The 12,694-nt window shown below is 34.9% G+C and overlaps 1 protein-coding gene across 1 annotated transcript; it reads left to right on the top strand.

The window, feature by feature from the left end:
• Positions 1–3,751: 3,751 nt before the first annotated feature.
• Positions 3,752–10,438, top strand: LOC129894306 (protein IMPAIRED IN BABA-INDUCED STERILITY 1). The gene is made up of 9 exons (XM_055969931.1): positions 3,752–4,478; positions 5,993–6,277; positions 6,535–6,852; positions 7,214–7,441; positions 7,892–7,989; positions 8,358–8,448; positions 8,551–9,078; positions 9,439–9,568; positions 9,971–10,438. The coding sequence occupies exons 1-9, from the start codon at positions 4,092–4,094 to the stop codon at positions 9,988–9,990; spliced, it is 2,085 nt and encodes a 694-aa protein (XP_055825906.1). The 5' UTR covers positions 3,752–4,091; the 3' UTR covers positions 9,991–10,438.
• Positions 10,439–12,694: the final 2,256 nt, after the last annotated feature.

The raw sequence follows: 12,694 nt of genomic DNA, 5'->3' as shown, positions 1-12,694 counted from the left end.
TTGAAGCCTTACATACCTGGAATCCGAAGTGTTACTTAGAATCGAAGGACTTAATGAATACTCTTGAATCCTAGCCTTTTCTCATTGCCGGAGCATTTTGTGTACTATCCAGAGTATATGAATTACCGGAATAGTATTTCTACACTACTAAGAACTAAAATTATATTTTGAGAATGAGTAAAAAAGTGTATAGAGAGAAGAGTTGCTTGAGAAAGCTTGATGAACAAAATGATGAAATAAGGTGGGTATTTATAGATGTGAAGGAGGGACCTAACAATAATTAAAATAATTATAAAGAAAAATCTAAAAATTTAATGAAAGATTGTGATATCATGGGTGATGTCAAATGGAAGACTATTGATATCATGGAAAATGTCAAATGGATCTAGATTTTTCCATGATTGGTAAGATGAACCTTCTTTTAACGAAATACCCTTTTCGGAGCTGCGTTTGAACAAGATACTTACTCATTAGGATTTGGTGTCTCATATGATTTTTTCCTCTAGAAGTTTACTTTCATGTCGTTCAAGAATCAATCGATTTGGATCATACTTGCAGTGAGATATGATTTTTCTTCTACAAACACTTCATTTCGTCACAACACCATGTCTTGCAACAATTAATTTATTTGACCTAGGTAATGACGTTGGGGTTATTCAGAAATTTGAACCACCTAATTTGGATCATCCTATGAAAAGTTATGTCCAAAAGACAGAAGTTGTATCATTTTCATCAAGAATTGAAACATCATATACAACATTTTTAGGGGGTGTTACAAGATTCCTACTCCAACTTTAAATTATTATTTCAACAATATTTTTACGAAGGAGATATTTTTTGGGATGGAGGGAGTAATAACAAGACTAAGGGTGTGTTTGGTAGGAAGGAAATATTTTTCAAAAAACGTTTTTTAATTTTCTCATGTTTAGTTGACTTAAAATGTTTGGAAAAATGTGTTTTTAAAATAACTTATTTTACTTAATTAAGGAAAATTACTTCCCTTAAAAAAAGTAAGGAAAGTATTTTCCAAAATCAGTTTGAACCTCTCTCTTCAACTTTCCATCTTAACTTAAGTCCCGAAAATCGATTCTCAATACTAATCTTGAATCCGACTCTTGATTGTCGATTTGAGACTCCACTCTCGATCTCGATTTCAGATTGAGTTAGAGTCAGATATTAAGTTAGGATTAGAGGTTGAATTTCGAATTGGGTGTCGGGGTGGGGTCTCGAATCAGGTGTTGAGATTGGATTTTGAGTTGGGTGTCAGAGTTGGATTTTTGAGTTGAAATTTGAGGTCATGTCTCATGTTAGGTGTCGAAATTAGGTCCCTAATTGATTGTTGGGTCAAATGTCGAAGTCAGATTCCATTTCAAAAATTGAGTCCCGAATTGGATGTCGGGGTCGGATCCCAATTCAAAATCGAGTCCCAATTTCGATGGCGGATCTTGATTCAGGTCTCGAGTCAGGTGTTGGGGATGGCTTGGGTCTCCAATCAGGGTCAGGATTGGGTCTCGAGTCGAATGTCGAGGCAGGGATCGGGGTCGGGTCTCGAATCGGGGTCAGGGTCGAATCTCGGGTTTGGGTAAGGATCAGGTCTCGATTGAAGGTCGGGGTTGAGTCTCAGATCGAGTGTTGGGGATCGGGGTCGGGATCGAGTCTCGGGTTGGTTCTTGGGTCGGGTGTCAGGTCTCGGATCGGTATCGAGTGGGGCTCGGGGCTCGAGTGGGGGTTGGGTCTTGGATCAGGCGTCGAGAGTTGGGTCTTGAGTTGGGATCGGATCTCGAGTCAGGGTCGGGGTTGGGTCTCGATTCTGGTCTCGGATCTCAGATCAAGGTCGGGATCGAGGTCAGGTCTCGGGTTGGGGTCGGAGTCTGATTGAGTATCGAAAAATATTTTCCACTCATCAACCAAACATGAGAAAAGTAAGTAAAAAATCAACTTATTTTTCAAGAAAAGATTTTCTGGGAAAAGATTTTTTATGGAAAAGATTTTCCTCTATACTAAACACGTCCTGAAGGTATGTTTGATTTGAAAGAAAAATATTTTCCAATTTTTTTAATATCTAATTGGCCAAATATTTTCTGCACGAAAACAAATTCAGTAAAATTAAGTTGACATTTCACTCTTATAGACCCTATCCAACCCCACCTCAATTACCCAACACCCCTACTTTAGTGTTTGTTAGGTTATCTATAAATAAATATTTGTGAGAACAATTTTTACCAACTTAACAAACATCAGAAATTATGCTTTTTTTTTTTTTTATGGAAAACAAATGAAAAATATTTGTCGTGTTTTCTTTTTAGCCTTAATAGGGGGCCTAAAAATTTAAGTGGAAAAAGTGAAGATAGAAATAAAACAGTGAAACAGCTAGTAGGCATTAAAAGAAAAAAGCATCTCTCATTGTTCCCTCTCTTTACATCATTCAATTCACTTTCCCTTTTCTTTTTCTTTCTTTATTCACCCAATTGTCCTCTTCCTTCTCTCACTTCATCTTATTCATTTCTAATTTCAATTATTTAAATATAATATAAATGTACATGTGATAGAAATAAAATTTGCATCTACTTTTACTCTCTTTAAATTCTACTTATGAAATTATACCACATATATTATTATTGCTCTAAATATAATTAACTAGAAGATGTCCCTCTGGCAGCCTCTCCATTAAGACCACAACTGTTACATAAATATTGAACTAAACCTATACATTTATAGTCAAACATAAATACAGTGTTATTAGTCAACACCAACTCAACGAACATGTTTCCTACACACATAGTATATTCCACGCGTTACATTATTGGCAAACTCACTCTCTTTTGGGATTTGCTTTCTTTTTGGTGATTGTCAGCCTTATTTTTTGTCACTCTCTACACTTGCCAATACCACATACTATCCAAAATTAACCACTTCATATTGAATATCCCAGAAACACACCAAGTCAATACATATAAGTCATATTTTATTTTATTTTAGACATAATATATAAACGTAATTTTTAATTTGACTTCTATCTAATATTTATATTCTCTAACATTTATATGTATTTAAATTTGTATATAAGTAAATAAGTAGACATATATATTTTATGTGGTTCCTGTATATATTACGTATGTCTACTTTTTTAACTTTATACAATTTTAAATGTATATTTGTGCGCAGTTAACGCTAAGTTAAAAAATATATTTATGTACTCCCTCTATTCCATATTAACTGAATTTCTAAAAAAAAATCATTGTTCAAAATAATTGAATTATTCAAAGTTTAAGAGAAATGTTTTAAACTCTTTTCATGTTAACTCTTTCCATCAATGAAGTTTTATAATTTTCTAAGAAGTAACTACACAACTTACAATGTTATATTATAATAAAAGACTACTTGTATTTATGATTATCTTTATGAGGTTGATTAAACAAAAGGGTAATAGAAAAAAATATGATTCAAATTTTGTTCTTGAATATTTTTTTTAATATATGTGCGTTAACTTAAAAATTCAGTTAATATGAAATCGTGGGAGTTTTATGTTTATTTTTTGATATAGAGCTCTTTTTTATTGATTTCACATAAAAACTTTTACCAAATAAAAAAATCTACCAGAACAAATAAGAGTAGAGAATTTTAAATTTGTGCTTATAAAAGTCAATAAAGACTTGTTGCTCTCAAAGACTGCCCATTCTTTATTTTGTCATAAATTCATTCTTTTCCCACAAAAAAATGGCAAATGACAAGAAACACAGCCTATAAACAAAGGTAGCAGAACGTCAGTGTAAAAAGGGCAGCAGCTTCCTTTTCTCTCCGTTGATTGCGCTTCATTACGTTGCTGCTAAGTGCTAACCCCATTAATAACCTCAATTTCCCCTTCTTCCGCAATTGCCGCAACAAAAAAGTTTTGAGAGAGAAAAAGAAGTGACTTTAAACAGAGTTTTCTTGATCGTATAAATATATTTGGAATTTGCATTGCGTTGCTTGAGAACTGAACTTGACCCACGTCAAGATTTAGTCGAATTTCATCTGGGTTAGTCTTTGTTGCCGGTGAAAACGTCTCTCATGGTGCTGCTGGGTCGTCGTTGCTGACATTTTTGTCCACCATGGGTTGTGTGGCGTCCAAGCAAACCGTGTCGGTAACTCCTGCATTTGATCATTCGGGGGTTCTCGTTAGAGACGGTGAAGATGTCGGGTCGGGTAGGGTCCGGGTTGGGAGTGGTGGGTTCGGGTTGGATTTTGATTTGAAGAAGGTGAAGAAGAGGGGGGATTCGGGATTGAGTGGTGGGGGGAGCGAGTTGGATGAGTCAGGTAGGGCGAGTTCGATTGGGTGTGGTAGTGAGTCAGTGAGTTTTAGGTTGGGGAATTTGCAGAAATATGTGGAAGGTGAACAAGTGGCTGCTGGTTGGCCTGCTTGGCTCAGTGCTGTTGCAGGGGAAGCCATTCAAGGATGGGTGCCTCTCAGAGCTGAGTCTTTCGAGAAATTGGAAAAGGTCTGTTGCCAAAACCATAATTTGATGCTCCATTTCGATGTAGATTTTGAAGTTTAAACTTGAAAAATTGAGTTTTTAAAATTTGAAGTTTTGTGTGGTGAACAGACCAGTTCTGGGGAACTTGAAAATATTAGAAGAAAATTTAATCAAATTTCATAGCCAAATAGATATTTGAAGATAAATTATCAAAATATTCTCCCAAAATTATATGGTCAAAACTCAAGAGGCCAGCTATGTGTATAAATCTCTGTTACTGCAGAAATTGTGTCCTTATTAGTAGCTGTCTTTTACTTAATTTTGTCTTGTAATACTGTTGTAGTTTCGGAATGTCTCATAAGTACTTTTCATTTGATTGTGATATATCAGATAACGTATAGCTACTACTGTGTAATACTGAGAATCTCATATGGCAGGGTACTTTCTTTAGCAATGCTAGATTCAAGACCTGAGTAGTGTGTGTTTGCCCTCTTTATCATAATCCCACAAGTGGGGTTGGGGGAGGTTGTGTGTACACAGGTTTACCCTTATCTAAGCTAAAGAGGTTGTTTCCCTCAAGTAAATCATAACAAAAATTAAGTATGTAAAGCAAAATAAATTAATGTGAAATCTGTTTTCCTACTTAAATCTCTTGGTTAATTTATTGAATTATCTATCTCTCTTTTCTTACCAATTGATGCATCATGTCTCTTATTTTTTCTTCTTTCCCGGAATAGGGCAATCGGGGCAGACAGACAGAAAACTTGAATTAATAAGATCAGATCAAAGATTTGTTCTTTCTTGGGGTTCTTTGCTTGTTAGTTGAAAGCGTTGTCCCAAAATGGAAAGGGAATGGGGATGTAGTAGTGTTTACTGCTAGCTTAATGAGAAAAGTCTACCCTTTTCATATATTTCTTTCAATTTAACTTGAAGCCGGAGAATTAGTAAAGGTTGAGTTGCTAACTCCCTTTTTTTCACCCTTTTCTTGGGCCAATTTAACTCAGTTTTTTTTGGCTCATTTGGTATACTAATCCAGATTCCAGATCACACGGTTCCGCAACAGGCAACTAGGTCTCTAAGTTATTAGTTCTCTTAAAAAAGTTCATGAACACTGTTGCATTGACATTTAAGCTGCTGAAAGTTGTATAAATAACTTGGATCACTGTTCCATAGTAGCTGAGAAGTGAAAATTTTACCAGTTCTTAAAAATTGAGAATTTTTTTACTAGTACCTATTTGGCGAAGTTTTGGAATCAAAAGAAGAAGGTTGCTGTGCTGAAATATGAGAGACTTTTTACAACTGTTATATTAACATAAAGAAATATTAAATGATGAAAGCACCTTAAAACTCTTGGAGAAAAATAAAACTGCATTTTTATTTGCTATACACCAATTCAAGATTGCTGCTCATCAGCTGACTAGGGTCAATATGCTTCTTCCTACTTGGTGGACTTTCTAACGATTTTTAACATCATTATGCAACTTTAGGTTTTCTAACGGATGAATGTTTTTACCAATACCATTTCACTGTTCTAACAGATAGGTCAGGGTACATACAGCAGCGTATTCAGAGCACGTGATTTAGAAAGTGGAAGGACAGTTGCCCTGAAGAAGGTGCGATTTGATAACTTCGAGCCAGAAAGTGTTAGATTTATGGCACGAGAAATTATGATCCTCCGCAGGCTTGATCACCCCAATATCATCAAATTAGAGGGTCTAATTACCTCCAGATTGTCTTGTAGCATGTATCTTGTGTTCGAGTATATGGATCATGATATTTCAGGACTCCTGTCTTTTCCAGAAGTTGAGTTCAACGAATCACAGGTTTGCTAACTTTTCATAAAATTACCTTGCAGCTTTGTCAATTGAATCTTTTCAATTAATGGTTTGCAAAATACATGTGAAAAAAATTCCTTGCGTTTTTTTTGAATGTGGGGGAGGGGATTCATCTGCTTATATCTAAGCAAGACCTCCTCGTTTCTGTTTCGATTTGTAAAGCTATTTGGTAAACTTTACCTTCTCTTCTACCCACTCAGTTTTTTCTTATTGTTGGACTAAAGATGAGCTGGCTCATTTTACAGATTAAATGCTACATGAAGCAGTTGTTGTCTGGAATTGAGCATTGTCATTCTCGAGGTGTAATGCATCGGGACATCAAAGGTGCAAATCTTCTGGTAAATAATGACGGAATTTTGAAGGTTGCAGATTTTGGATTGGCAAACTTCTGTAGCCTTGGACGGAAGCAACCACTAACCAGCCGAGTTGTCACTTTATGGTATCGTCCACCAGAGCTTCTGTTGGGCTCCACGGAGTATGGAGCCTCTGTGGATCTTTGGAGTGTGGGATGCGTGTTTGGTGAACTTCTTACTGGTAAACCTATTCTTCAGGGGAGAACTGAGGTACCTCCTTCAATGATTAGATCTCTTAGTACACTTACATGGTCAAAATCATCAATCTTGTTAAACAAGCATGCAATTGATATTAAAATAATTCTTTGCTCAAATTTCCTTTTCTCGTAGCTACTTTTATTGAATAGAAGATCAGTAACATACTTCTGTGGAAACTGTACGTCATGAAAACTTTACTGCTCATCCTGTTCTATCCTCCTCTTTCCTTAGTAATGCAATGTGCCTATCTAGCTCAAACTTTTCACATTTAGGTTTCTTGGTGAACTGATTCATCACTAGCCAATTAACCTGAATACTTCTTAGTTTTTTGCTGCATGATTAATAGCTGAACAAGCGCTCTTTTGTGCTACAGGTTGAACAGCTGCATAAAATTTTTAAGCTATGTGGATCCCCGGCAGATGATTACTGGAAGAAATCTAAACTTCCTCATGCAACTCTATTTAAACCGCAACATCCTTATGAGAGCTGTCTGTGGGACACATTTAAAGATCTAACCAAGAGTGCAGTCTCACTCATAGAGACTCTTCTTTCTGTGGAGCCACCGAAACGTGGAACTGCTTCTTCTGCCCTTGCATCTGAGGTATTGTTTTAATATTTCTTCTTTTTTTCTTCCTTTTTTGATATGGTAATGACAATTTCCCTATCTTATCATTGTGTCTTGATTTTCAGTTTCTTAAAACCTGGAAGTGTTGTTTTATTGTTTGTTCTTCGCTTTTTCATTTTTCGAGTAGTTCAAGTGCATTTTGAAATCTGTCATGTTCTCTTCATCCAAGACTCTTTTTGACATCTTTCTCATGTTCTCTCTTCTCTAAAACTTAAAAATGTTAGTTTATACTTTCTTTCCTTTGTTATCTTACTATTTATATGCCTTATTTTGTTTTTTCCTGATAAGTTATTTATGTGTATTAATTTTAGCTAATAGTAAATGCATGTATCCTCCCTCTCGTGCACAACTATTCCTTGTTCTTTATCTTATAAGTACATAAATTTCAAAATCTCTAACTCCACAACTTCCGGATTCTATTTTTAGTACTTCAAGACAAAGCCTCACGCCTGTGATCCTTTAAGCCTGCCAAAGTATCCACCAAGCAAAGAGATTGATGCCAAACACTGTGAAGAAGCAAAAAGGTGAGAACTTGATAATATTCTGCTAGGAGAATTTTTTGAATATTTTTCTGGTTATATTTTTTCTTTTAAGGGAAAATTGGAATGGTTGACAAAAGGAAAATACCCTGCCCAATGGCCCTCTGCACCCCCTCCCCCAAAACCAACCCTACACAAAAGGACAAGGAGGAAGCGTGCTTTCCATCAGTCATTTTTCTGTAAGAGTATGACTTGTTTGACTAAAATGGCGTAACTGGTTTGGATAGAATGAAATATAGTACTTCGTCACTATCTTGCTCCTAAGTGCTGACACTAGCTCTTGCTTTTGCTACATTTTCTACCTTTTGCATAGGTCTTGCTATATTATGATTTAATTATATGAGAATTTTCAGGAAGAAGCCTAGTGGGAGAGCCCGTGGACCTGAGACAACCAGAAAGTCAATCAGAAAACAGAATGCGACAAATAAACTGGCACCTGAAGAGGTCCTCTTTTTTCCTTCTTTCCTATAAAAAACGTTATGGTGAAGTTTTTCTTCATTTTGCATACTATGGACAGAGAAAGCTAAATGATTTTTTTCTCTGCAGAAGTTACCCGTCCAAAATCAAGGTGTTCCTAAAAGTAATGGTAGTAGTCTGGGTACTCTAAAAGAAGGAGACATTATTATAGGTCTTGAGCGACCTAAGCCATCCGTTGATTTGAGGGGAGAGGCTTCCCACATTAAGAATGCATCTCAAGGCGATGTCCCCTTTTCTGGCCCTCTTCAAGTTTCAGGATCAAGTGGTTTTGCATGGGCGAAAAGACGGGTTGATGATTCGTCAATGAGATCAAGGAGTAAATCAAGTTCAAGAAGCCTAAAGTTTGAACCTTCAGGTGCACTTCATATTAAAAATAACATGGAGCTAAAAAAACAAGAAAACTATGAAACTACAAATGGAAGTCGCACCAATTCTAAGGGCTGTGACACCTATGAATCCACCAAACATGCAATGCAACGACATTGGAGCCAAATAGAGCAGACAGATTCGTTTGATGCTTCTGATGGCTATCACTCACAAGAACTTTCACTGGCTCTCTATCTGAAAGAGGAGACAGCTTTCAAGAGGATCAATGTGGTTAGTCAAAATCTCTTCTCAGGATTCAAATATAATAAATACACATTTGCTATTCGCATTGTTAAAACCTGCTTACTATAAAGGGATAAGATTATTCTAATATGGAGCTTTCACTAAAAACATGATAATTAATGAATTTAGAGATTTTCAGGTTACAAATTTTGTGTTTGATTCATTTCAGTCCTCTTCTGTTACTTTTTTCCAAACAAAGACATTGATGGCTATGTTTCAGAATAATCAAGCCTCCATGTTTGTGACTGAAACATTCAGAGAGAGTATAGCCAATTGCAAACTCGTGAAATGAAGTTGCATATTTATTCATTGGACTAATATTGATCTTTTAAAATTGTACCTGAACAGGTTCAGGATCAAATGGACAAAGTTGAATTCTCAGGACCTTTGCTATCTCAATCACACAGAGTTGAAGAACTCCTGGAGAAACATGAGCGCCAGATCCGCCAAGCTGTTCGACGATCATGGTTCCAAAGAGGTAAAATGTTTCACTACTTTGGATGACTCCTTTTAATCACAACTATGTGTATAATACTTTAGGCCTCTGAATTTATAAATTTAGGTAAGTGACCTGTAATTAACTTTTTTGCTACGGTCTTTATATGTTTTAGCAATGGTAAAATGTTTCACTACTTTGGATGACTCCTTTTAATCACAACTATGTGTATAATACTTTAGGCCTCTGAATTTATAAATTTAGGTAAGTGACCTGTAATTAACTTTTTTGCTACGGTCTTTATATGTTTTAGCAACTGCTTGGAAGTTGACAAGAGTAAATAACAATTTTGTGGGTTGCTACTCCATACAGTTGCAAATCAGCTTGTCTTTGCTTAGCTATATTCACCAACCACCCTACTGAGTTTTTTCTTTCTTTCTTCAGTGAGGAAAAATGGAAACTGATTGTATGGTGCTCCCGATTCACACGGTATACAGAAAAGAAGTGAGGTACAGGAATTTTGACAGTGGATTCACAACAAACAAGAAAGTCTCATATACTCTAAAGTAGCTGAATGCGATGAGCTGTTGATCTCGATCAATATCAGTGGGAAGAAGACTTAACAAAGTTAAGAACCGACTTTATTCAAGAGCTGGAAGTGCTTCAAGATAATAAGCAATGGTTGAACGTCCTTCATTCGTTAAATTTCTGAAGGTCCTGAAAATAAATTCTCTGAGTATTGCCTCTCCACTCTCATCCTCGGCGTCAATGTATATAGTTCTTAGCTGTTAAAACTCACTCATTTTTGCCCTTCATCATAGAGTAGTGAGTGTATTCTGTACCTTGCTGATAGATACATATAGTTGTTCCAAGGAGACCGAGTAAAGAAGCCGACGCATTTTCCAGCTGCTTTATCGCTTGTTATATTAGAGAAAGGCCGTTGTCATTGCCCAAGAAAATCCAAGTATACATAGGAAAAAGATGCATAGCATTTCCTCAAAAATTACATATTGGGAGGATATGAATCACCGGTTAATATGAGTAGTTTTGTCATGACCCAGACTCATGGTGTGTATTGTCCACTTTGGCTCAACAGACCTCGCGGATTTGTCTCTCAAGTGGTAAGCTTAGCGTGCATTATACCTTTCTCAGATTCCAGTTAGTGGTATTTCACTAGGGTGGTGGTTGTTGTTGCTACACCTTCATGGAGTCCAACAGCATGCATGTGATGTGAATTTGGGTTAGCTCTTCTAAAACTCTTCACTTTCTCGTAAATTCCCTTAAGTTGTCCTATGAGATATAGAATGTGATTAGATGAAAGGTGGTAATGTAAGTTAGGTAAGCAATCTCAATAGGACCGCATGACCATTGGTTGGATAATGATTTGATATGATATGCTATCAAATCATTGACATGGGAGTTTGCTCTCTTGAGTTAATATAATTGGGCTCCACCAATGGGCTATTATTTGAAGGGCCTTTGCCACAATTGCTTGGTTTTCACTTTGGGCGACACTAATTATGCACCAATGGGTAAAATTATGGTCTGGAGCTCACGCCGATTGCCAATGGTGCCATTCCACCTTGAGTGGTCGAATTATTGTGAAATTTAAAAGAAGAAAAAAAACAGTGGATTACAAATAAATGGAAACGATATTTAAATAAAATTCTAAGAAAAAACATTTTATATCTTCCATAGAAGAATTAATATTAATTTCATATAACTATATATGAATATTCTGATACATATCATGCATTTATTGTTTTGATGAAAATGTTCAAATAAGTTGTTACTCTAATCTCTCATCTTGAACCTCCGAAAACCTTCTAAGAAAATTATAGGTAAACATTTCCGGGCTAAGTATTTTTTTTCTCCTCCAAATATTCCGTCACATTTCCAACCGTTGGAGAAAATGAAATTAAAAGTAAAGTAAATAAAGAATGATTTACCCACATCTACAAAGTCGTCGCCTCCTTTTTCACCCTTCTAAAGCTTTATTAAAGATAACGTAGATAAAAGCTTGTACTTTTTCCTTTTTTAAAAAATAAATAAATTATATTCCACATAGATTGTTACTAATAAGTTGGGGGCGTTCGGCTAAAATACGGGTTATAATCAATTCGATCCAAATCTTATTATGTTTTGATTATTTTATTTATTTTTTAGTATCTAACATAATTATTGTTTTTTTTATTGTGATTGTATATCACATATCAAATAAAAAAAATTAAAAATATTTTTAATTTTTTTTTGTAGATCAATTTGAGTTATGTATCAACTCAAATTTTAATAGGCTGAACTACTAAGCTAATATATGAACGACTCGATAACTCATCCAAACTTAAATGAATTTAATAAATTATGTTTTCATAGAAATTTTATCGGTCTAATTTTATTCTTAGTAAAAATATAAATCCCAGGGAGAAGATTGTTTTTTTTAAAAAGGTGAAATCCGTCAGCAAAAGTAATTCACGAGGCAAAAAACACATGATGCCCAGCATCATATAGTACTTCTCTAATTTTCTGGAAATTTATAAAGTTTGTCACCTTTTATCAAATCTAGACTAATTTATAATCTACCATATTTTCACTTTTCTCTAATTTATAATCTTTACCACCATCATCATCACCTTCCTTAAAAAATCCATTAATTGTGTCTGTAAATAATTATTAGCACATGACAAACACGTGGTGGGTCCCCATTTCTTTAAATACTCTCTCCGTCCAATGATATTTGTCCACTATTGATTTTGTACAATTCTTAAGAAATTATAAATAGAAGGGTAATTTTATCATATCACCTTTTGAATATAATAAATATAATATCTTGACTACTAATTAATGATAAGGGTAAATTAGTAATTAAGTATAAATTATCTCTTGATTTCATAAAATGAACAAGTATTATTAAACGTTTATTTTTAATATAGAGGACAAGTAAAAATAAACAAAGGAGTAATACACTAAAAATTAGTGACGAAGTCAAAAAATCTAACATATATTATGTATTTACATATGTTCTTGTACTTATTTACGAAATGTGGTTTCTAGCAAAGGATTGTCGGATCAATTAATATTTCTTAAACAAAAATGGCTCCTAACAAAACTTAAGCACTTATTTGAAAGTTATTTTTATCTTATTAAGTTAATTACTTAATTATATAAAAA

The sequence above is a fragment of the Solanum dulcamara genome, chromosome 7, assembly GCF_947179165.1.
Source record: "Solanum dulcamara chromosome 7, daSolDulc1.2, whole genome shotgun sequence".
NCBI classification, from domain to species: Eukaryota; Viridiplantae; Streptophyta; class Magnoliopsida; order Solanales; family Solanaceae; genus Solanum; species Solanum dulcamara.
This window is presented reverse-complemented; position numbering and strand designations above follow the sequence as displayed.

Excerpts from the sequence above, each read along its gene's own strand:
- LOC129894306 (XM_055969931.1), top strand. The coding sequence starts at position 4,092 with ATGGGTTGTGTGGCGTCCAAGCAAACCGTGTCGGTAACTCCTGCATTT. Across the intron at positions 4,479-5,992 it reads CTTTCGAGAAATTGGAAAAG|ATAGGTCAGGGTACATACAG; the intron begins GTCTGTTGCCAA and ends CTGTTCTAACAG. Across the intron at positions 7,990-8,357 it reads CACTGTGAAGAAGCAAAAAG|GAAGAAGCCTAGTGGGAGAG; the intron begins GTGAGAACTTGA and ends GAGAATTTTCAG.